The sequence below is a fragment of the Oryzias latipes genome, chromosome 10, assembly GCF_053564925.1.
Source record: "Oryzias latipes strain Hd-rR chromosome 10, Olatipes_Hd-rR_3.1".
Lineage (NCBI taxonomy): Eukaryota > Metazoa > Chordata > Actinopteri > Beloniformes > Adrianichthyidae > Oryzias > Oryzias latipes.
The window spans coordinates 20,408,156-20,432,303 of NC_136246.1; the positions used below are offsets into that span (position 1 = coordinate 20,408,156).

Sequence of the window (24,148 nt, forward strand, 5' to 3'; positions counted from 1 at the left end):
CAGGGCCCTCCTAACTACACGCATGCAGGTCTGCACAGTAATCAGATTCTCACTGTCAAGGTTTGTCCCCGCCAGAGAACCGAGTCCTCTTAGCGGCCCGCGCCGTCAGTCGGGCTGCTTCTAATCTCTCCCTGTAGGACTTTCAGGCTGCAGACTCTGTAGATCTTCCACTTTGGAACTTTCAGGGAACCCTTCTTCCTTCCACTCTCCTTCTCATTCTGCTTCCTCTATGTTTTTCCTTTGTTTTTGTCCTCCTTCCATCTCAGATGGTCTACCCTCGATATGATCACAGCTTTCTCTCTGGAGAGCAGTCCGGCAGCTTTCAGAGACGCGTTTTGAAGGTAGACCTCAACTAAAGGAGATTTGCTGACCCTAACTCTTTTTTATTCCTCCTTTCTTCCTCTAATCAGCATCTTTTCATCTGCTGGTCATGTTGCAATAAACTAAATACATGTTTTATTGTTGGTTTGAGCATGAATCTAATACCTTTAATAAGATATATGTGCTTGGGGATTCAGTTTGTCTTCCCAGATTTTCAATTCATGTATTTTCTGTCATTCTCATGAGAGAAAAAACATGATTTTAGTCTGCAGGCTTTTCTTTAATGATTGCTTCAAAAGGCACAGAGGATGCAAAAAAGTTTTACCATTTTATTCCAAAGTCCTTTTTATTTATCTCTGTCAATAAAATAACTTTATTAACAACATTAACTCCTTAGAATAATTGTGTAACAAAGACAATACACAGAGGAATTTATTTAATCCCTTTTTTAGTCGCACAAAAGAAAATCTTCATAATTTAAAAGGCTGTTCTATCACATTTGATGTCTTAGTTTTCATTGTTGAGCATGTACAAGTTCCTGTTTCCTAGCAGGACTTTAGAAAAGTGCTGCTTGTTTGAAATGAATAAACTGCATGTTTTTAAACTGAGGTTGATGGAGAAATAGTCATTATTATACATTTAACTTATGACTGGTCTGCCTGGTTGGTTGGCTCATAAAGAAACATTTTTCTCCTGAATATATTAAAAAAAAAAACTTTAAAAACTGTAAAATAAAATTAAAAAATCGTTTGTCTAAACCTTTTGACTCACTTCAGAGGAGGGCTTCCAGATAAAAGCGGAAAAAGTCATATTTTGACATTTTCTGTGATTATACCACTTTTAAAGAACTTTTTATCTGTAATGTTAGAAAAAAGAAATGACTTTTGTCCATGAATAGATTTAGAATTTCTAAGAATAAATTATAGAATAACCCTTTTTGCAAAGATGCCCACCTCTCCAGGAAATAAAAAAATAATAAAAAGTATAAATAAAAAGTTTTTGCTAAATAATTTAACTTTCTTAAAGTAAAATCACGTTTTTTATCATCATTCATTTTATCCCCATGTTTGTATTATGATTTTTAGAAAAGCTCTTTCTTTCCCTTTAGTGCCCCATAAACTTTAACAAAGTCGTTTTTAGGCAACTTCAGAACCTTATAGACTAGTGTCAGAAGATTTAATAACTATTTATTGGCTGAAATAGCATCAACATGTGGAGTTTCTAAACTTTAAGAATTATGTATTTCTTAAATAAAATCCTGAGAAACCCTGAAGAAAAATTAGAACATATTTTAATATTTTTTTAAGGTTAGATTGTCAAAAAGACTGCTGCTAAAAGACTGTTACATTTTTTGCTGCCACCAACTGGGCAAACAAACCCATCAATCAAGGTGTCAGTAGTATAATTTTACTTTCTCTCGCAGAAAGCTGTAATTTGTTCATTATGAAATTGTCTTTTAAATTAGTGTATCATTTTTGTTTTCTTTCTCCAGGGTGATCAGGGTCAAGCTGGACCTGCCGGTCCTCCTGGTCCTCCTGGGCCTCCCGGGCCCCGTGGCCCCCCTGGGAACACTGGTAAAGACGGGCCTCGTGGTCCCGCTGGAGAGCCGGTAGGAGCATTGCCGGTATTCTGTGGGGAACGCTGAACTGACCCCCAACACTCCTTTGAGTGGCTGTTATCAGTCAGGATGCAATCACTCCCCCCATGGGGTTGCCCCACAGACTGAGCCTTTCATGAGTGTTCACGGACACACGTATTAGCTGGTCTCATTCTTTTTGGTTTGTCAGTGAGCTGTGACTTACCTTAGCATTTTTTTCAAAAAACTCCCAAAATAGCCTTTCTGCTCCAGTTTTCATCTGTTTTGTATAAATCAGCGGCCACAAGGTTCTCCTAAACACCCCAGTTCCCCCAGCCTCCCACCACAACTGTGTTACCATGCTTGCTGAAACAGATATGGCTCTGGGATGAGTTCATGGGCAGTTTGCCGGCCTCACCAAACAATGGTGCTCTCCTCGCCTGCGGGCGGTTTATGCTGCTCGGGATTAACTTTCTGCCTCCCAGAGTGTGGTTTGCACTGCTTTGGAGTTGACTGAAGGGGGGGGCAAACTTGAAATGTTGTTTGTCTGCAGGACGGAAAAATTGCTCTTTTACTCTCCTCTGGTGCAGGACAGCAGGGGATTCGAATAACGAATGTTGGCTTTGACGTGAGAACTTATGCTGAGGCAACAACAAGGAGAGCCAGAGAGCACAGAAAGTGACATAAAACAGACAGAGGGGCGAGGAGTGGGGGAGAAAAGTGTTCCATCTTGTAACCCTACTGTAAATGTACTCTTCAAGTTGATTAAAGGCAATGCAAAAACCCAAAACAGCAAAACAAAGCAGCACAGAGAGCGGCCCCATGTTGTGGACAGATGTGTGGGAAGGCTGAGCTGCAGAGAGTGTGCAGGCGAGGGCGTCCTCTCACGCCTGACGTTTTTATCTGTGATGCACACAGAAGTGGACGACTGACAGCCTCTGTCGTAGTGCCGGATTAAAGTGCGACGGTGATTTATTTGAGCAGAAATTGGCACGGATTTAACATCTCAACTCTGGCTTCATCTTGAACCGTTTTATAATTATAAATCTATCAAACATCCAAACTGCTCTTTATTTAAGATAAAAGAAGTGCCAGAAGTTATTTGTAAGGATAATATTTCATCCCCAGCACCTGTCAATAAGGGATGAACAATAAAGAAGGGGGTAAAGGGTGAGTAAAAAGGTTAAGAGGCTGCTGGAGGTTGTAAATACAGGAGGACCTCATATGAGGGCTCAGGAGCCGAGTCAATTTATGAATTTATGAATCCAAGCTTCTGTGTTTTATTGTTAAACATAAAACACAAATTAAGACTAAAATCCTTTTATATTGACTGGTGATTGAATAAAAACAAAAAACAAAAACAAAAAATGCATAAAATATGAGCTCATCCTGGCTTTGGCCAGGCTGTCCATTTTTTTGGTTTTTCAAGGTTTCTGCAGAGTGAAAGTGTGTGCATTTGGAATCAGGACTAAACAAAACCCCTGTTGTATACTGACACCTAGTGGCCAGAATTTGTACAGATTTCTCTGAAATGCATCTGTTTTCACAGGGTTTTCCAGGTCGAGATGGTGCTGATGTGAGTGCACTTTCCACTCAATCCCCAGATTATAACCATGTTGTTGTTTTTTCTGAATATTAACATTCATATATGTATTTTTTTATTCAAGGGCCTACAAGGACCGTCTGGAGAGCCGGTAAAAATGATAAAACATTGACTCCACAGGATGTTTGGGTTTGGTGCTCCTGGCACGTTTGACATTTCTTGAATGTTTTGCAGGGACAGGATGGTGAACCGGGTTACCCGGGTCCACCCGGTCCATCCGGTCAAAAGGTACCGTTAAACTTTACACTGCCCAAACATAAGAAAAGAATGCTAATCTTGAGAAGAGAAGAAAGTAAAATTATCTGATCAAGCAGCAAGTTTTTAAGTCATTTTTACTTAACGAGAAATCACGTTATAACATTTCAATATCTAGAAAGTAGGAATTCCACAAAAGGTAAAAATCTAAAAAACAAAAAACAAAACACCAACTGTTTGACAGAATTAATTTAAATTGAATGTTACAGCCCAAGAAGTTGTTTTTCTGCTAGTTTTAAGCAAATTGTTTGTATTTTTTAACTTTTATTTTCTGAATTGTTGTTCATTTTTATTACAGACAAAAAACTAGAGTAATGAGTGGGAATTTGCTCATTTTAGAACAAAATATGACCAAAATGAGAAAACAATCTTAGTACAAGTTGGCCCATCTTAATAAATCCTCATAAAAAGTTGAAAACTAGCACTTATTTTTAGAACATATATCTATATTTAAATTTCTAAAAATGTTGGTTAGTCACTTGCAAACCACAAGCAGTTTCTTGATTGCTGTCAGAATGAGTTCAACATTGAAGATCGAGTCAGCGCCTGTGTTATCCGTCACAAATTCAATTCAATTTAATTCAATTCAATTATACTTTATTAATCCCACAAGGGGACATTTAGTTCCAGTATAAATGGGGAATATGTTAAATAAAATAATTTGAGTCTTTCTTTTTTTTGGTCTTAAATCTGCAGAGTGAAATATCATTTTTGTTTCTTGAAGCCCATCGAGACGACTGTTGTTGTGATTTTGGGCTATACAAATAAAATTGAATTGAATTGAATTGAAATCAAGTTTTTCTTTTCTTAAGAGTTTGGAGGACAAGGATTGTGACTTGTTTAGCTAATAATCTCCTTATTTCTAGATCTTAGACAATAATTCTCAACTGTGCTGATTTTGAAAAAAAAGCTTTGAGCAAAGATAAATTAACTTAAAACTTAGTCAAATATCATGAATGTCTAAAAATAAGGTTTTTAATCTATGCAAGGATGAAGTAGTTTGCAGTGTACACGTTTACTATGTCTCTCAATGCACAAAAAGTACGGTAACGTTCATTCCTTAACAAGGGAAGTACAAGAAAAAGCTTTTAGCTAAATCTGTGTTTTAACTTGTTTATCATGTGTCTTTTGAAATTGCATTGTCCCCTTTCAATAAAATAATCCAGTTTTAATGTAATCTGTTGGACCAGGGGGAAGCAGGTGAAAAGGGAGAAAGAGGCACGGATGGACATGCTGGAACAAAGGTAAAATACTCTCCGAGTAGCAATCAAATTCCTGTTTCTGTCACTTCAAATGCTTTGTTATTCATCCACCAAATAATTCTTGCAACACAAGAAACATCCAATCAAGATCTTTCAACACTTGCGTAACATCTGAACCCGTCACTGTGACGGTTTGCAGCTTTTCCGTGAACCCTTCCAGCTTTTAAATTTCACTCCTCAAAGATCAGTAATCCAGAAACAACTGAGAAAGTATTTGGACATCTGACAAGTGAATGTTTAACCTCTAATGTGAAGCTCTTATTTTGAAGGTTTCATTTCTAAGAAACATCTGCTTCAAGCTTTCTGATGCTGTCACCCAAACTATCTCCACACAAAATGGAACATTAATGTCTTACTTCTGCTGCATCCTAGTTTTCTATGTCCCAAAACATTATATTTTCCTCTGCTGAAATTTTTGCAAACTAAAAATCTGGTTTACCAAATGCTGAAAAGTTTCTCCACTAATCTGAGAAGCTTCATGCATCTGGAGACATTTGCGAGTTAGACCAAAGAGCGTCTAGTTCCAATGAGCTAAGTGACACGAGACAAGGCTGTGGACAAGAGCTGCATATTGGGAGGGGAAAAAGGCTAAGGCGATCAATGCGTTCAATGTATCGTTACAGACAAACTTAGCATGAATAATACACATTAATACCTGGAATTTAAAGATAAATGCCAAATATATAATCAAAAATTACGCTAGGTGTGCTAGGTGCTCTTAAATCTCAACAGTTTAGATCAGAATGTCTTATTTAAATTTACTGTTTTGTAATAAACCGGTATGTATAAAGTACATCAAAATGAATTACAAACTTAGTTTAAAAGTGGTGGCTGACAATACATACGTGTACATTTGGGAGCAATTTGTCTGCAGCACTTACTGAACTAAAGTTGTTTTTTTATTATTATTTACATATTCATTTGATATTTTTCTGATTTTTTTTTTTTAAATCTAACAAACAGTCACAAGAACACATCCAAAGTAAAAAAGTTAAGCGGAGTTCCTCTAAGCTCTATCATGGGGTTTCTTCTATTGAACATTTTAAATCTCTTAGTTTACCTATGTAGCAAAATCTGTAGACTAAGATTAACTACTGAAATTATTTTTAATATTAGCCATAGTTTATTGCCTTGATGTTCAGTGATTTCCTTCAAATAAACTCTATTTACAGTTTAAAAAAGTGTTGAAATCCTCTTACTCCATTTATTGTATCAACCAAAAAAGGGAAGGCAATTAAGGTTGTTTTAAACTTTTGATCTCATTTTTGAAGTTTTAACGGTTGCAGCTTTAAAGTCCACCAGCTGTCAATTCAAGAATCTTTTACGACTTGAAGGTCTTATGCAATTTACCTGAAGTTCTACAGAAAAGTGTATGAAAAGGGAAAAGGGGATCTAATTACTTTAGCTCTACAGTCGTTGACTTTCTGTCCATTAGAGAGTTCCTTTTTTTGATGTGTCAAATGGTTTTGATCAAAGACTTTCAATCAAACTCTTTCCTTTTGGCCATGAAATTTGATGCAATAAAGTAATCTCAGAGGGAATGGCTGTTCCATCATAAAGAATTTACGCTGGTTTTGTCTTAATCCTGAGTTTTTCGATATTTAAACTGCAGCCAACTGTGTTTTTTAAGGTAAAATTCAAATTAAATTGTTTTTATTTATTTACTTTATAAGCAGTGTTAATTCTCAAAATCAAAATTTGCTTTGCATGCAGGGTGACAAAGGAGAGCAAGGACTACAGGGACCCATGGTAAGTTTACTGTTTTGGAAATAAAAGGTGCATTTTCATTATAAAAAAGGTTCCATTTATGATCATATTTCTTCTGCAGGGTCATCCTGGAGAAAAAGGTGCCTCAGGATCCTCAGACATCGTTGACTTTAATGGGAAACTTTTAGATGCCTTCCAGGTGAGTCACAAAAAAATGGACAATGTCATGGTTCTGCTTTAGCAGAGATTTTTACTATATTTCACAATGCATATCGGGCATCCATATATTTTTTTCTTCTTTTCTTTCCCATTTGGAAACCTTTCAAATTAAAACTCGCTGACATTTTTTCTCGACAGGCCATCAAATCCATCAGTGTTTCGGTAATCTGTTGTTGCACGGTTTTTACTGGTGTGCCCATCAACTAACACCATCATGTAAATAGTTGCATTTGACCATCTCCAGACATCCGATCCATACGTTGTTTGTCAGGAGCCTCCACCTTCAGACGTATCAGATGTCACTCCAGGGGCTACACCTAAAGAGCATAACACGCCTGTCCGCATGCGATGCAACACACGGCCTCAGTAAATGCAGAGCAGCTGGAGTCCTCCACACATTACATAAATCACGAGTGTTTGGTTGTGCAGGAAAAACCAACCTGGTTTTGATGCATGTGTTGTGATGCACTTTGTGGTGTTGGATACTGGGGAATTTCCCCTCCCTCCCTGCAGCCACATACCTGTGTTTATATGTTTGATCAGGTTCCAAGGCAGCACTGGGATTTTTGAAAGATGGTTATCTGTGTTTGAGTTTGTTGATTTAAAGCGTGTGTGAACCCCGGTCCCTCTGCGCTGATCTGACACTGTCCTGGCCCTGCCAAGGTTGTAGCCAACAGCCTGAGATGGTTACACACCAGGCTGCGATGGCTTGAACCCGTGATCTTATCAAAAGCCTGTAGCTGGTGAGAATCAGTCAGAAAAGAGTCACACAAGGTTACATGCATGTATTTACTCCCTGGCCACCCATCACGGGTGTTGATCTGCTCTGAGAGGCTGAGTAATGATGAATTTGGTGCAAACAAAATGAAGGAGGTAACGAAATTGCCTGTTTTATGACCATCATTTATTTTGATACTTATCCCTCATTCTCCAATGATAACAGCTGCTTGTAAACATCATTGGTTTTCATGGCTTTCATGGAGATCAAACGAGAGGTTCAGCATGGAGAAGGAGCTGAACACCTTTTGGGAGGCTGCAGGGTTTTATTACTTCAAGATGGTTAAGGAGGAGCCCTGAGCAAGTGTTTGAATTGTGTATATGGGGATTTAGGAGCATGATTTAGGAAGGCTGCCGCACATAACAGTCAAAATGGGGTGGGGGGCTAAGTGTGGCATGCATGTGCAAAAGCCGCTCATTATCCATCATTACAATCAGTCGCACGAATGTTTGCTTTCTCCGATTTTTGTCTCATCCTGCATCAAAACAGCACGCCAAAGGATAAAATGATGTTGTGCAGCACAAACACACAATCCAGTGCTGGTTTACCACCTTTTTGAGTTAAAAGTACTTTAAGTTATTTTTATAAATTACTTTATTTATCCCACAATGAGGAAATTGTTCTCTGCTTTTTGACCGATCCCCTGGGGAGAAGCGGTGAGCTGCAGACTCGCCGCGTGCGGGGGGCGACAGCGATGAGCTGGCTGGGGAGGGCGGGGATCAATCCGCCAACCCTTTGGTTGTTGGACGAACTGCTCTACAGCCTGAGCTGAACTGCCATGATTAGGATGAAAATGTGTGATTTAGATGATTTTTGGATGAACCCTGATCTATGGATGAGGAGTTTCCAGCTGAGATCGACACTAAACAGTTGTGTCACATACTGTAGAAGTAGATGTAAATTTGATGTTAAACATCCTTGTATGAGAGTTTCTCCTCTTGTTAAATTTTCTTTAGTCTCAGCGTGTTTATTTTTCAATCTAATGACTTCCTCCTGGGTTGCAGTGAGTCTTACCGCTGCTTTCACTTCCACTGCCAAACTTGACTGTTTGATTTTATGCTCATTATTCATCTTTAAACACCAGGGAGATGCCATTGTCAGTCGAAAATCTGCACCATGCTGCCCGCCAAACATCAAAGGGCACAAAAAGCTAGTCACAGATTAAAAACCACTATTCCTACACTTGTGCTTGAAGGGACTCGATTCCACCTCCTCCAGTGGCACAATCATCTGTTTGCACACGGTCATGGTTGAATTATTGTCAATCAAATATATTATCAGATCCAAGCTGTCTTCTTTTTTTTTCTTTTTTTTTACGTCCAGGGCCCACCTGGACCCCCAGGACCCCCAGGGCCCCCCGGAGAAAAGGTAAGGCAATCTGAATGGTTCTTTCTCAAGATCTACAACACTATCTTGGATAAGATTGTTTAAAACTAAGACTTATATGCGTGAAAGATGTGGCTTGCATGCTTCTTAACTATTTTTCCTATTAAAGGGTGAGCTTGGTTTACCTGGACCGGCAGGAATTGATGGAGAAAAGGTAGGAACACACAAGCTGCCTAAAAGACTGTTGGGTTTTTTTGTTGATAATATTCAACAAAAATTCTTTAGAAAATTACTCATCCCCCCACACCTTTAGGGACCTAAAGGCGACAATGGGGAGACGGGGCCTCCTGGTGAAAGAGGAGAGAAAGGAGAAATGGGTCTGTCCGGACCTGCTGTAAGTCCAGACTCAGATCATGTGACTGTGGCGTCGAGAACGCAGGCATCTGAACCTAACTCTTCTTCATTGTGGTTTAGGGTATGGACGGACACAAAGGGGAAAAGGGTGAATGCAGGCTGGATGACAACCTGGTTAGTAAAAACAAACACAATTTAGTGCAGCTTTTTGCAGCTACTACACAATGTAGGTGAGACACAGGTGTGTCGTAGATTTACAGATTTTTCATTTTAACCCCCCCCCCATCCCTTTGCACTGTGCAGGGGCCTGTCACTGCTGTTCAAATGATAATTGTCCACTCCTTGCTGAATTTTAGAAATTTAAAAAATTAAACAATAAAAGTGTACTTTGTGTGAACATTCTACACCCGTCCTACAGGGACTTAGGTATCACCTGCACACCTCGTGCGTGCAGCATTTGCACGCCATCAGTCAGTGGCCAGTATACATAGAGTGTGGCGTAAGGGTACCGTACAACATCATTATTCATATCTTATAAGTGCTTGCAACTTCCAAATACCTTACTTATCCTTACAAATACTTTATGGTACACTTACCACACGCACAACAATGGTACGTTCTATTTTCATGACATTCTATAAGTTGGCCATGTGTGCCAGGCGCACCTGCACTCACCTTTAAATGTAGCCGCTCCCCTCTACGACACTCCACAGGCCAAGACAACTAAAAACCTGCAGCACCTGTACTGGTCAACTCCTAGTAGCGGTGCGTGTGACCAACGCTTTGCACTATGTCATGAGAGTGGTCATTTCTATGGTTTTACGGGTCCTCACCTACACATTTGACGACCAAATGTTGAGCAAATGTTACATTTACGGTGCTTGTAGCGCCTACATGTCTGTTTTATTTAATCATGTTCTGCTTCAAGCAAATGGGGGATACCTTAATTGTGCACAAGTATCTGAATATTTTGAAAATGATTTATTTAAGCATATCATGCTGATTTGTTATTATTGTGGTGACGGCGTTAATGTAAGAGGCTATGAGAAAGCCCTGGGTAAAGCAATGTCGAAGCGTTGTAATAGTAAGTGTCAAAGTGGTCAACAAAGTGTCAAAGTGGTCAACAAAGCATCAAAACAATCTACAAAGCAACACAAAGTCATGACATGCAACGAAAGACCACTCCAACTGGCATTTCTACAATCACCGCGATCTACACAAGTGACACACCCACCACACCAGTGTAAACAGAAAATCATTGCCTTCAAATGACACTTACAGTTTTGGCACTTACAATAGTTGTAATCTTGTTCAAACTTTCCAAACAGTTTTTAGAACGGTTTGAATTTTTTTGTTTTTTTGTTTTTTTACTCGTAGCTGCTTTTTTACTGTTTGCTTCCTCTTGTTCAGGTTCAGATGATTTCTCAGCCAGGGCCTCCTGGGTTGCCAGGCCCACCCGGCCCTCCAGGAGTACCTGGATTACAAGGAACCATGGTGAGTTATTTTTCCATCATTTTACCATTTAGTACATGAAACTCTCAGGAACTCACACATATGTTATGCTTCAGGGCCTGCATGGGATGCCCGGTCCCAAGGTAAGACGACCACGTCCATGTGTAGTTGCTGGTTGCTTGACTTGATGTTTGGTCCACAGCTTTGCTGTCTTGTCATTGTTGTCATGTAGGGGGAGCCAGGGGTAGGAGTCAAGGGAGATAAGGGAGACTCTGGTTCTCCTGGACTCAAAGTAAGAAACATCTGTGGCTCCTTTTTGACGTATAATTTTTAGCTTTTATGATACAGACATGACGCTCTACCTTCACTGCAGGGACATGACGGCCACCAGGGCCCACCAGGCGCGCCAGGATTAGTGGGTCTTCCAGGAGCGAAAGGCGAGAAAGTAAGAAAGTCTTATTTTTTTTTTAGTCATCCAAAAGTAAGGTGTGTATAACCAAATGTGTGTCCGCAGGGGCGACAAGGAGAGCCGGGACTAGATGTGAGTGTCCAGTTGAGAATTTAAGTATCTCCGTTTTCTAACATTATCTTCTAAGGTGTTTGTGCTTCTCTGTTTAGGGTTTCCCAGGCCTGATGGGAGAAAAGGGAGGTCGAGGAGAAAGAGGGGAAAAGGTTAGCCTTAAGCCTGCCAATAAATCCTTAAGACTGAATTAAAAACACAGTTTTTCCTATGGGTTTCTGCATCTCCATGTCCTTTAGTGTTGCACGCGTGCAAGGATTTCCCCTTTGAATGCAGTAATTCCAACTTTTCTATGAGCTGGGTTGTAATTGCCTTTCATAAATGCTTTGGTCTATGCATTTTCTGAAATTGTCAGGGTGACAGAGGATCTCCAGGGAGGAGAGGTCTAAAGGGTCAGAAGGGTGAACAAGGCCCCCCTGGTCTGGACCAGCCATGTCCTGTGGTATGTCACTACCACACAGTGTCACACTGCACATTTGACCTGCTGAACTTCCAGCTTCTTCTAAGACATTTTGAATTCTTGTGAATTTTCTGTTTCACTCTAAACATTGTGTGTCACTTTCCCCTCTGAGTTTCCTTCTCAACACTGTCGACTCCTCCTGACAGAGCTATGATGAGGGTCTGTCTGAGAAGACAGAGGTTTCTTCTTCTGACTCTGCTGCTCTTCCACCTTCGGGCCCTGAAGCCCCCTGTCCTGTGGTACAGTACCTTTCCTTCCTGCTCACACTTTTCTTTGATCCCCTGATCATCCTGTCCAACGCTCTGACTTGTTTTTTCTGTGTTTTTCCTTTGTTGAACTCATACTGTGCATAAGTTTTATGTCCGCTAAAATGTCTTTTGTGTTGTCTGGGCTTATAATCACACATATAGGATCAGTTTTATTAGGGGTTTTACATCCTCACCTTCTCGATTCAGCTCTTCATTATTATTACTGCTATTTTTTTGTCTCTTTTTTTATCCTTTAATCTTTTTATTATTTTCAATTTTCTAGGTTTATGTTGAATACACTCGAAATCAAAGTCTTAAGCTAGAAATTGCCTGAATTTGCATTTTGCATGGCTTTTCCAAGTAGAGCTTCAAAATGTAAAAAGAAGCAATGGGAACAAGAGGTCAAACATTTTGAGCAGACAATTTAATTCAAACAATTTAACTCAGATGGGCCGTTCATCAGCTGATCAAAACTTTAAGACCACAGCACAAAAAAAACCCTGTTATGCCCTCAAAGCAGAAATCAAAGGGTCCAAACAAAATGCTCAGTACTGAGAAGCTCCATCATTTTTGATGGTCACCACAAAGTGATGCGACTGTTTCTAAAAGGCTTTTTGGGATGTTTTAATAAGTAGTAAAGATGGTTTCATGAAGGGCATCCAATTTCTGGATCTGATGTCCATTGCTGTAAACGTCCCTTAACACCATCCCAAAATGTTCTCAAAGATAATTTAAATCAGGATAACATGCAGGATGGTCTGATAGAGCGAGGTTATTCTCCTGAAAAAAGTCATTTGTCAGGCAGCTGTTGTCTTGTTGAAAAACCGAGTCATCACCACACAGACATGGGCCCTCAGTCTCCACATAGCCATAGCCAGTGTGACGCCCTTGCACAACCTGAGGCTCCCTTTCTACTGAAGGAAAAAGCACCCCAGACCATGATGGCTCCTCCTCCACTGTGTCATGTAGAGAACATCTCAGGTGGGATCTCTTTGTCATCCCAGTAAACATGGAGAACTTACCTCTACTTTTGGATGTCCCATGTTTTATGTTATCTTGCAAAGTCCAACTGAGCAATTTAGTGGCATTGATGGAGATGAGGCTTTTGAAGACAGTTTTTGAATTCCTTTTCTTGCTGATGGTATCTAATTGTTACAGGGCAACAGTCAGCACCAGTGATAGTCATAATTTGGGTCAATGACTGTCCTGTGTCTTGGCAGACAGCCCTTTGGATTATCAGACTCAGTGCCGACGAAATTTTTTTGCGTCTGCCGCTGGATTTTTTTTTGTTCCGTAACTCTCAGGATCTTTTAAAAATATTCTAAACTGCCATTTTACTGCATCCAACTTCAGCAGCGATGGCATGTTGTGAGAGGCCTTGCTTATGCAGCTCAACAATCCTGCAGCATTCAATGAAATTGAGTTTTTTGCTTCTGCCGTCAAGAGACTTTGACAGGACGATTACTTCAAATACAATTAAATGCAAATTTGAAATTCTTAAATTTTGATAAACTGATAACCAGTGATTATCATTTAAATGGTTACTTCTAATAAATTGGCAGCTAAAAATGTTTGTTCTTTGTGTCATTCTTTCTTTTTTTTTTATTTTGAAGCTCTATTTAGAACCTTGTAAAGGTCCAGCTGGGATAAATGCGCAAATTATTACATTTTCTGAACTGGTTTTGACAGGTAAAACAATGAATAAATTTGAATCTTTTCCCTCTGCAGGGATTGGATGGGTTACCAATACCAGGCTGCTTGCATAAGGTGAGTTCCTCATGTCCCATATAACAAAAATTAAACTGAAATTATGACTGGACTGAGAATATCTGATCTGCTTTAACACAGGGGCACTTTGTGAGTATTTTACAGTCTGTGCAGGCTTGCTATTTACTTGTACACTAATCTGCCCTTACTATTTTTTTCTTTGCAGTGATGACTAACCAGCTGCATGGAATCTGTACATATTGATATGGTATATTTTGCAACTGAATACAACACCAGCAGCCTTACTCCCCATTTTTTTAATCAAATCCTATTACATAATATATTGAAATTTGAGAAAAAGAACAGTTTTGAGGTTTTTTTAATTTTTTTTTACTTGAGATCCAGTTTTGTTAACGCAGCCACCAGCTGGCAGAGGGACTCTTAGTTTGAAGGACGGTCCAGATGGCAGTGCTGAAGTAGAAGAGGGGCCTCACTAACACAAACTGGTTGATGTAACCATGAATGGGACTTGTGGCAGTGTGTTGGCTCCCATCCTCCAGGACATGGATGTTTGAACGGATGGACTTTTTCTTTTTTCTTTTTTTTTTGCCAGATGGAGGTTTGTGTTGTCAGCACTCTCTTGTCCTCTCTCTTTGTTTTCTCAAAAGGAGGAAATGGCGAGGCAGAAGCTCAAACGCAAGCGTCTCTCCCAGCCCTGAGAGGGGGTGGGGCTTGGTGGAGAAAGGCAGCAACAGAACAGGCAGAAAGCGTGGAGGGTAGATTGGCTTTTCGGGAGCAGGGCTTGCCACGCCTCTGCGTCATTTTACGAACGCTCACATCCTCCGTTATGGAGTCTCTCCAGGAGGGGACGACAGAACTCTGCCTCTCCACAAACGGAGATGACGCTGATGATATTCCGCAGTTGCTTTACAGCCAGGTTTTTGGGGGATTCACAGACGTCCCTGGCACATAAGGAAGGATTTACCTATGTGGGAATAAAGGACATGTGATTGTGACATCTTGTGTGAATCTGTTGTAAAATATATGAATGCATGACCATAACAAGACTTGTGTTTAGCATCTTGTATCGACTGTGTCCCGAAATGAAATTTTAAACAGAGTTTGCAATCTTTCTTTACAAACAAGTCTTTAACAAACATTTAATGGCTCACATTTGCCTTACATTTAATTTTTTTGTGTACTGTTTCCTATTTTTTATGCATTCCTGTGCATTTTCTTTGATATTTACTGAAACATCAAGGCCAGATTGAAGGAACCATGAACAGTATTTGTGTAAATCAGAATTGCCTTGGTAACCAGATGTCCGATCATTACGTATTACCTGCAGAGGACGTTCTTTGGTGGTTATTTTTGTTTATTTAGGCAACGGAAATATTTGCTGCTTAAACAAAGGTTTGTCGTTTGCTTTTTTAACGTATTTTCTTATGAATTTTACCCAGGGAATGAAGGACTAACGTGCTGAAGTTTGACGTTTGAACCAAAAATGCATGCAAGATTGTGTTCATTTAAATCAAACAATCCCCCTATGACATTTCTGTCATTTTACTTTTGTTTGGGCAGATTCTTTAAGCTCCTTACAGTATTTGTCTCTTCTAGTGGGTGGCATTTGTTGCTGTTGTCATTTTAGATAAAAAACACTCAGATGGGTGCTCAAAGACATGCACAACAGCTGAAGATACTTTTACAGAACTGAAGGAAATGACTTGTTTTGTTTGTTTCTGTAGTGCCTTTTTACATGAATTTTATTACAGCACTAACTTACCAAAGTACCGTATGACATTTTTACCAAACATGCATGCAAAAGTTCTACTGTGTTTGTTCATATTTAACATCCGTTTATCTTAAACATATCCATCGTTGTTTTGGCTGAAAGGTGTATGTCATTGACTTTTTCAATCATTTAAATGCATAAACAGAACTGACAGACACACAATTACAGCAACGCAATAAAAACTGTATTTTTTGTGTATTCCTCGTAGATATGAGCTGATATTTTTTCTCATCAGTACAATTGATTGCTTCTTGACTTGGACGGCACATATGTTTTCATTGAAGCTCGGATCCAATCAAAGAATTCACATTTTAACAATAGAAAATTTGAAATTAAAATACTGATTGAATGATAGTAGCCACTGATTCACAACTCGAGCTTTAGGTTGCGCTGCAATTTTTGTATTTTTGCTACTTGCTTCTTGCAGTGTTGTTGTATAAAATAATTAAAGTAGCTTCCCCCTTTTGATATCAATAAAGTTTTACTCTTTTCAATTCTAAAATCCATTTCATGTATGTCGTTTATGGAATGAAATATTCCATAAACGACAGTTTATGTCAGTTTTTCTCTGATGACGTTGCATGTTTAACATAAGCTGCAGTCTTTAAACCAAGATAAGCATTTGTTAAGAACCATGAAGTATTTTTGCTGAATGAGGTATGCATCTCATGACTAAGAGGTTCAACAAGTGTTGGCATTACTTCAGTGGGAGCTGGCGGTTAGCTGTGACACAACATTACAGTGTTTTATTACTGTTACAGATTCTATCAGTGCCTTCCTTTTAATTGCTTCATAAAGTGAGCTCATGACAAGTTATAGTTTGATATTTAGAAAATCTTATAGCACAGAGTTAGCTTGATTTTGTTAGAATGTGTTTTGATTTTTATTGGGGGATTTTTTTTTTTGGAGTGGAGGGTGGGAACGTTTGAGGTTGTAAATTGAAGATTAAAGCTATTTTTGTAATTAAGTAACATGAAATCTGGTGAATCAAAGTTGTAAACAGAAATAAACGCTCTACGTTTATGCTTTCTTGTGATCTCTTTGTTTAAAATTGTTTTATCCATTTTTAATTAAAATTCTCTCCATGGTGTTGATAGTAACATTTTGCATAAGTAATGTATTACAGTAATTTATTACTTTTTGGTGTAGCAAAAGGATATAAAATATTTTTTCCCGCTCATGATCTGTCCGACATGTACCCTGCATTTGCCCTAAGGTAGCTGGGATAAGCAGCAACATCCAGACCCTTCTGGAAACGAAGCTGGTACTGATAATAATGGGTAATAAATTACCACACCGAATCATCTCCATTACATTCTACGAGTAATTAATGGACTCATAAGACAGATTCCAATCACATCTTGTCCCAAAAAAACCATTGAAGCAACACTCAAACATGGTGGTAGAAGAATAATGATTTGAGGTTGCTTCACCTTTTACGGGAAGTTTTCAACAGTGATGGAATTGTTAATTCTTCTCAATCAAAAACTTCTACACAAAAAAAAATCTTTTACAATCTCTTTGGGGTTTAAAGGTTCTGCACCAGAAAAATAACTCCAAACTTTAAGACCTTTGAATGAGTAGAAATAAAGGTTTTGATCTCACCTAAAATGAGTACAAACAAAGCTGAGAAAATCCTGCAACTAATAAATAAAAGGATTTCAATTGTATTAAATAAAAAAATCGTATACTTTGTGAACCCTGCGTCAAAAAAGACATGCTGTCTGTCACTGATTTCACTTGCAAAATGCTGCTTAAATGTTAATCAGTGACAAGTGTCAATGTAGAGTCATGAATACACTGTTGGCAATGTCAGTTCTAACTAATGGATTTCTGCAGACTGCATAACTGCAATCATTTCACATCAATAAATCATGTGAAATGTGAAGTCAAGTCTGTGCAGAACACCATCAGATTCTAAACAAGTGTTGGACTCCAGGAGCCAAAAAGGTGAGAGTTTTATTGCTCCTTTCTGTAAATATGATTCAAAAAATGTCTAAGATGTTGTCCATTACCTGAGAGCTGGAATATGCTCGGTGTTGTGAGCCTGAACACAACAAAATTATGAATATTGATGACTTGGACAGGTAAAAGAAAAGGAACTCTTAATAGAAGTTAAGAACCAGATTGTAGTTATGGGTAAAAAGTTCAATTAAAAACATAAACAAGTGGGATTACATCAACTCACTTCCTCTCCCTTTGAAGAAATTAAACTTTTTGGACAGACTTCATATTGAATGGATTCAGTGTGTTATTTATTGTAGATATAAGCTTAAACATGTCTATTTGTACAGATTTTCCTTTATTAGGTATTTGTTTGAAAATCTACACAGAGTATGTTATTGGTTTTATTGTATTGAAGATGCTGATGGTGTATTTGTAGTACTGGACTCTCCTGCATCACCACACTTTATCATACTTGTAAGTGATTATTGTCTTTGGATCTTTAGTTTTCTGTTTGGTGGATCAAGCATCTTTACATATTTACACCGCAGGATGAAAATGAAGAGACCACTTCTGCTGTAACAGAAATTGACAAAGCGAGACCCATAGAGGTATATGATGCCCCCCTCTTTCTTATTTATTAAATGAGATAAATATTGTCATTGAAATTTTACAGAATATTGATGGGGATGTAAATGCAGATGAGGGTCAGTGTACCTCCACCATGACTCTTGGCAGTGTAAGAACATTTCTGCAGCTACAATTTTCTCATGTTAATATTTGGTCTGTATTGCAAACGTCTAATTCCAATTATGTGGAATTACTTTGTCTCTGTTGTTTCCTGCCAGAGAGATGTATAAAGTTCATCTTCTAAGGCAAATTAGAAAATGTGACCTTTAGATGGACCTTATACAACTTAATGCCTAAAAAAGACCAGCCTTGAAATAGAATTGCTGGAGCACCAGCTTAAGGTGAAAAACAGTATGTGTACATTTAATCTGTTATTTGTTAAATGGAGCATAAAGAAATAAATTCACTTTTTTATTACAGCAAATAAAGAAATAACAACTAGCCTTTGACTCTTGATTGTTATTTGACATAAATTTGTCAAATCATGTCCCGTACCACCCTGCCATCTCTTTGGTCAGCTGGGTTTAATGGAGCATTCACTTGGTCGTCTTTATCAAGAGGTGGCGGGGCCCTCTCACCTATCATGCTGGGGATGTAGTGAAGAACAACACGTGCAGCTGTGATGTCACATGCCCTCTCTGGGCTGACCCTGAGCCTACATAGGCACTGCCATCTTGCCTTCAGGATGCCTATAGTCATCTCCACCCTGACCCGTGTTCTGCTGTGGGTCAGGTTGAACTGTGCCTGTTGTCGAGTCTGAGGATCAGGGTAGGGGGTCATCAGATATGGCAGACAAGGATACCCCCTGTCCCCCAGCAAGTAACCACTGAAATGTCCTATAATGGCAGTTAAAGTGTATAATTTACATAACATTAAATGCATGACATTGTATAAAAAATGAAGGTAAATTATACCCTGGTGAAATTTGGGGCACAATTATGACTCCCTAAAAATTCTGGCATCACGAACAGATCCTAGCTATTTGGCTTCTTTTGTTTCTGCTTTCTTTTGTTTTGTGTGCTTGAATTAAAAAAACAATTCCAAAAAGATGGATCATCATACAAACTGCCTTACACCTCATTCAAATATAGAATTCTTTGTCGTATATTTGTCTCCTCTGCTTCTGCATGATCAAAATAAAGTAACATCGCAGTAATGCAAAATTGATTATTTTCGAATAAAAAAAACAATCTGTAATATAATGAATGGAAGTACAGCACAGTAACAAAAAAAGCATTTGGCAGTCACTGATTCTTCAAGATGTCGCACTTTTAAAATGACAGGTCAGTAATGTTCATCATAGATACTATTCAACTTTGAAAGACGACAACATGTTAAAAAAATCTAGCTGATCACATTGTATGATTTTTAAAAATGTGTTTGTATAACCCTTGTGCTATCCTAGGCACTTTAACGTTGGGAGTTGGGTCATCTAGACCCACAGTTCACTGAACCTTTTTTCTTCAATGATTTGTGATCTTCACTGGTGTCCATGGATTACATGAAATCTTTCCACCTTTATCCACTTTTTTCATGGTAGGAATAACACGTCAATGTAAGGGTGGGGGTCATAGGATAGCACAAGGGTTAAACGGGCACAGAAAAAGAGTACGGTATTTGATCAGAAACAAAAGTTCATCTTGAAATGCTTTTTACGTTGCCACTCCTTTGCTGCCATAAGTGGATGTGGCTGTGGCTGTCCAAACACTTTGCTCTGACAACACAATGACAATCGAAGTAAAAAAAGAGTCAGAAATCTGAGATTATTTTAAACAGCACAGAGTAAAAAAAGTTTAAATTAGACCAATTAGATTAATTAATTAGGTTAAAATGGGGGGAGGGGGTTAGAATCCGAAGAAAAAAGCCAGAAGTCGTAAAAAAAAGTCTAGAACTCTGACTGGATAATTTAGAATTCTGAATAAAGTCAGAAATCTGACATTATTGAGATAGAAAAGGTTTGAATTCTGAGATAAAGTGAGAATTTCCCTTTCTCCGTGGTCCTAATCTTCTTCCGTACGTAATAAAGATAACTATTGGGATTTTTTTCCCCTTTCTTTAAGAGAACTTTTAATTGAAAAACAAGCTAAGAGGTGCATACATCAATGGCGTAAAGCAGACTACTGCGGTGTAGTCAAGTCCACCCGTCCCAGAATCCTTTGCGCGACCTTTCATAGTTTCTGCATCCGGGGTCGTATTTCCTTTTCCTCTGTGCCTAGATGCGATGAGGAGCTAGGTTCGGCTGAACCTGTCTAAAATCCGAATCCATCCTTGTAAAAGGCACCACCGAACCTCCCCAAAATGACTGAGCAGATGACAGTAAGGGGGACCCTGAAGGGGCATAGTGGATGGGTCACACAGATCGCCACTACACCTCAATACCCCGACATGATTCTGTCGGCGTCCCGAGGTGAGGCTTCGCCCCGCCGGCACCGCCAACATGGCTAACGTTAGCTCTCAGCTGCTTGCGTTCAAAATGCTGTAACTTTGAATTTGTTGCGTGAGTAAATGAAACCAGCTAGATTTAATAAACAACTACGGAGGTTTTTACCGTATATAAAGTGATGCAAAATGAACATTTGTAGACATGTTAGCAAAGAGGTAAGCTAGCTTCCTGTGACATAGCATAATATGTGGCAGCTGCTACCTCAAAAAAACTTAGTTGTAACTGAAGCACTTTTCTTATTGATGCACATTTTATTTTGAAAAAAAAAATGTATCTGAATAAATATAAAAGTGGTTTGAATGTGTTTATCTAAAGTATCTCTTGCTTTCAGACAAATCTATCATCATGTGGAAACTGACCCGTGATGAGACCAACTATGGCATCCCCCAGCGCTCCCTGAAGGGCCACTCTCACTTTGTAAGTGATGTTGTGATTTCCTCTGATGGACAGTTTGCCCTGTCAGGAGCCTGGGATGGAACCCTCCGCCTGTGGGACCTCACCACGTAAGTGAAGGGCAGGAAGCATCTCTTTAGTGGTTGGTGGCAGCATGATTTTAATCATTTATGTGAAGCAGCTGCCAGCCAGCCATTCATTTGTGGAGAAAATGGGATGTATTTTGAAAAGATGCCTAACACATATGTACTAAAGACTATCAAAAGAAGACGAGTACATTTACTGATTACATTCCATGATGCATATAAATACCTTAGATTTCAGATTAGTTTTGTTGTTTTGCTATTGAGAGATTTGGAAATCAATTTAGCATGTTTCTTTTTAAAATGAGGTTTACCTGCATCCAGTCCAGTCATTTCAGTTTTTTAAGCACCAGTTTACAGCTTTAGTTGTTTCTAGGAGCCTCACAAGTCATGAAACGTCCAGTCAACCTAAATTCATTGTTTTTAATTCATTCCACCTCACATCATCTTTAAATGCCAAATTCTCTCAACTTGTATGTTTAGTCATTTTGATGGAGATCTATCCTGTTTATATTTTATGGGATTGAACTGACTTGTTTTAATGTACTATTGTCTCTAGCCTTTACCTTTTTTTGTTTACATTTGATAGTTTCACAGCTTTCTAAAGGCAAACCTTTATTGATGTTCCTTTCTTGGTCCGTCTGTTGTGGAGTGTATTTCTTAGCTGTGGTGTGATGACAGGCGTCCTCTTCATGTTTTTTTTTTTTTTTATTGAAAGCCTCTTGCTAATAGGTAAATGTGCCATTTTTCAGAGGGCTCACCACCCGCCAATTTGTTGGACACACCAAGGATGTTTTGAGCGTGGCCTTCTCTGCTGATAACCGCCAGATCGTGTCTGGCTCTCGGGACAAGACCATCAAGCTGTGGAACACTCTCGGCGTTTGCAAGTACACCATTCAGGTGAGCTGCCGGATAATGCTGCCTCTTTGTAGATCTTATGACGTCCTTATCCGTGCTGCAGGATTTTATTGACTTTGAACTCCTGTGAAGAGTTGACATGACGGTCAGATCATGAAGTTAAGCAAATTAAGTCGCTAACCTTCAAAAAGAAAGGCTTTACTGATAATCTCGTGCTTGTAAATTTTGTAAATTTATTTTAAAAAATCACATAAGCATTGACCTGTAATCAAATAGATTCCTGTAAAACCGTATGTGTTTGATTTTGCAGGATGAAGGCCATACTGAGTGGGTGTCTTGTGTTCGCTTTTCTCCAAACAGCAGCAACCCCATTATTGTCTCCTGCGGCTGGGACAAGATGGTCAAGGTTTGTACTTCCGCTTCCCTTCATTTGCCATTAGATTGATTTAAAAACAATAGAAAAATATGCTCCATGATTTTAAAGAAGTTTGCATGTATTACCTGACCTGGTTTCTGATGAGAAGCTTTGTGGATGAGAGCACGTCTCCACAGTTTTATCTGGTCTTTTCATGTCAGTGTAAACTTGACGGTCACTGTCTGCTGCTGTTTCTATAGGTGTGGAACCTGGCGAACTGCAAGCTGAAGACTAACCACATCGGCCACACTGGCTACCTGAACACGGTGACCGTATCTCCTGACGGCTCCTTGTGTGCATCCGGTGGAAAGGTAAGCTGGTTCAGTTGGAGAACTCGACTCGTATACTTGTGAAGATTTTTAGTGATGGCACACAAAGGCCGACCTCCAGGTGTCAACTGTGATGGATAAATAACACATCATTCTGTTGGTAAACAATTGATGACAAAAGAGGCTGTTTCTGAGTGACACTGAGTCGTAAAGCCACGCTAAATGAAGATCCAGAACAGAGCTGCTGTGTGGTCATGGCTTATTTTCTTGTTAATGTTCTCTCAATCAGGACGGCCAGGCTATGCTTTGGGATCTGAACGAGGGCAAGCACCTGTACACCCTGGACAGCGGCGATGTCATCAATGCCCTTTGCTTCAGCCCCAACCGCTACTGGCTTTGTGCCGCCACTGGCCCTAGCATCAAGATCTGGGTGAGAGCTCCTACGTGATGATGTGGAACTACTGCTGAATGTGGTTTGATGGGCCTTGATGAAACTTGAAAATGCTAACTGTATTGCTTGATGATAACAGAGGCTGTTTCTGAGCTCCAGACTAATTAGCTTCAGTCATTTCTGTACATTGCCTGTTATTTTGAGTTGTTTTAGTCATACGGTAAATGTTTATTCTGTGTGCAGGATCTGGAAGGGAAAATCATTGTGGATGAGCTGAGACAGGAAGTGATCAGCACAAACAGCAAAGCCGAGCCCCCACAGTGCACCTCTCTGGCATGGTCTGCTGATGGACAGGTATTCAGCTCCTCTTGACATAAGTACAAGATGGGGCTGTTGCTAAAGCTAGTCTGTCCTTCTAACCCCCAGTGATTATACCCATTCACTATTAGCTCTGATTTTGACTGCTGACAGTCCTGCAAATATGAGGGGAAAGGACAAAAATCAAGGCTATAATCAATGTATTTAATGGTTTTTGTGATCAGTAACTTCCATCCTTCATTTGCTTGCAGACCCTGTTTGCTGGTTACACCGATAACCTGATCAGAGTGTGGCAGGTCACCATTGGAACCCGATAAGAATCCATCGCTGCATCGACTTTAAATAAAAAGACTGTTTGAAAAGTTGTGTGTTGGTCTTAACTTTAAATATTTTACTTTCACGCAGATTGAGTTTGTCATTTTAGAAGACTGCTCATAATCAAAGTTTTACTTATAATATTGATGCAAGATCATTTAAAAAGCTAGTTAACAAATTTAAGTTTGAAATGTTGAGGTCTACATTGAATCATGAATAAAGTTAATTGTAGGAGTGAAACATTTGAATTGATTTATATTCCTATGATCCATCCAGATTGATGCATGTGGCAAGTTAATCAAAACACCCCAGACCATTATAAAATCGTTTAGAAATGAAATTAATCAATACTGGAAACTGCCTTTTGGATTGAAGCATGGGTTGCAGCAAAAACTGATCATTCCACTCCAATGTGCAGAAATACTTAATTTTGCAAAGATGTGACCATCCAGTGTGGTAGAATGTTCTCTTTGGATTAGGTTGATGTGGAAAAACAGTGGGCTCAACTT

General features: G+C 39.1%; 2 protein-coding genes and 1 long non-coding RNA gene across 14 annotated transcripts in view; 2 read left to right on the forward strand and 1 right to left on the reverse strand.

The window, feature by feature from the left end:
• The window catches only part of LOC101158456 (uncharacterized), a 34,603-nt gene extending 18,000 nt beyond the window's left edge, over window positions 1-16,603 (forward strand). Inside the window, exons 7-29 of one of the 12 annotated variants that reach the window (XM_078954267.1) lie at window positions 267-341; window positions 1,814-1,930; window positions 3,447-3,473; window positions 3,565-3,591; window positions 3,675-3,728; window positions 4,946-4,999; window positions 6,731-6,766; window positions 6,846-6,923; window positions 7,082-7,105; window positions 9,045-9,089; window positions 9,217-9,261; window positions 9,361-9,441; window positions 9,522-9,575; window positions 10,812-10,895; window positions 10,970-10,996; window positions 11,086-11,145; window positions 11,227-11,298; window positions 11,368-11,394; window positions 11,472-11,525; window positions 11,729-11,815; window positions 11,980-12,072; window positions 13,810-13,848; window positions 14,015-16,603. In XM_078954267.1, the coding sequence (XP_078810393.1) occupies window positions 267-341; window positions 1,814-1,930; window positions 3,447-3,473; window positions 3,565-3,591; window positions 3,675-3,728; window positions 4,946-4,999; window positions 6,731-6,766; window positions 6,846-6,923; window positions 7,082-7,105; window positions 9,045-9,089; window positions 9,217-9,261; window positions 9,361-9,441; window positions 9,522-9,575; window positions 10,812-10,895; window positions 10,970-10,996; window positions 11,086-11,145; window positions 11,227-11,298; window positions 11,368-11,394; window positions 11,472-11,525; window positions 11,729-11,815; window positions 11,980-12,072; window positions 13,810-13,848; window positions 14,015-14,017 (1,263 nt within the window). In that variant the 3' untranslated portion in view covers window positions 14,018-16,603. Of the gene's footprint in view, window positions 1-3; window positions 61-266; window positions 342-1,813; window positions 1,931-3,446; window positions 3,474-3,564; window positions 3,592-3,674; window positions 3,729-4,945; window positions 5,000-6,730; window positions 6,767-6,845; window positions 6,924-7,081; window positions 7,106-9,044; window positions 9,090-9,216; window positions 9,262-9,360; window positions 9,442-9,521; window positions 9,576-10,811; window positions 10,896-10,969; window positions 10,997-11,085; window positions 11,146-11,226; window positions 11,299-11,367; window positions 11,395-11,471; window positions 11,526-11,728; window positions 11,816-11,979; window positions 12,073-13,809; window positions 13,849-14,014 lie in introns of all 12 variants that reach the window. The other 11 variants (XM_078954264.1, XM_078954263.1, XM_078954272.1 and 8 more) reach the window with 11 other exon arrangements.
• On the reverse strand, window positions 14,374-20,394 carry LOC144994892 (uncharacterized). The gene is made up of 3 exons (XR_013658576.1): window positions 20,253-20,394; window positions 18,733-18,910; window positions 14,374-14,773 (listed from the first exon to the last, which is right to left on the reverse strand). It is a non-coding gene; the product is annotated as an uncharacterized LOC144994892 (long non-coding RNA).
• Window positions 20,330-23,686, forward strand: rack1 (receptor for activated C kinase 1). Its single transcript, XM_004073321.4, has 8 exons — window positions 20,330-20,561; window positions 20,929-21,100; window positions 21,826-21,973; window positions 22,242-22,337; window positions 22,547-22,657; window positions 22,905-23,045; window positions 23,250-23,360; window positions 23,576-23,686. The coding sequence occupies exons 1-8, from the start codon at window positions 20,453-20,455 to the stop codon at window positions 23,639-23,641; spliced, it is 954 nt and encodes a 317-aa protein (XP_004073369.1). The 5' UTR covers window positions 20,330-20,452; the 3' UTR covers window positions 23,642-23,686.
• The last annotated feature ends 462 nt before the right edge of the window (window positions 23,687-24,148 follow it).

Excerpts from the sequence above, each read along its gene's own strand:
- rack1 (XM_004073321.4), top strand. The coding sequence starts at position 20,453 with ATGACTGAGCAGATGACAGTAAGGGGGACCCTGAAGGGGCATAGTGGA. Across the intron at positions 21,101-21,825 it reads CGCCTGTGGGACCTCACCAC|AGGGCTCACCACCCGCCAAT; the intron begins GTAAGTGAAGGG and ends GCCATTTTTCAG. Across the intron at positions 23,361-23,575 it reads CATGGTCTGCTGATGGACAG|ACCCTGTTTGCTGGTTACAC; the intron begins GTATTCAGCTCC and ends ATTTGCTTGCAG.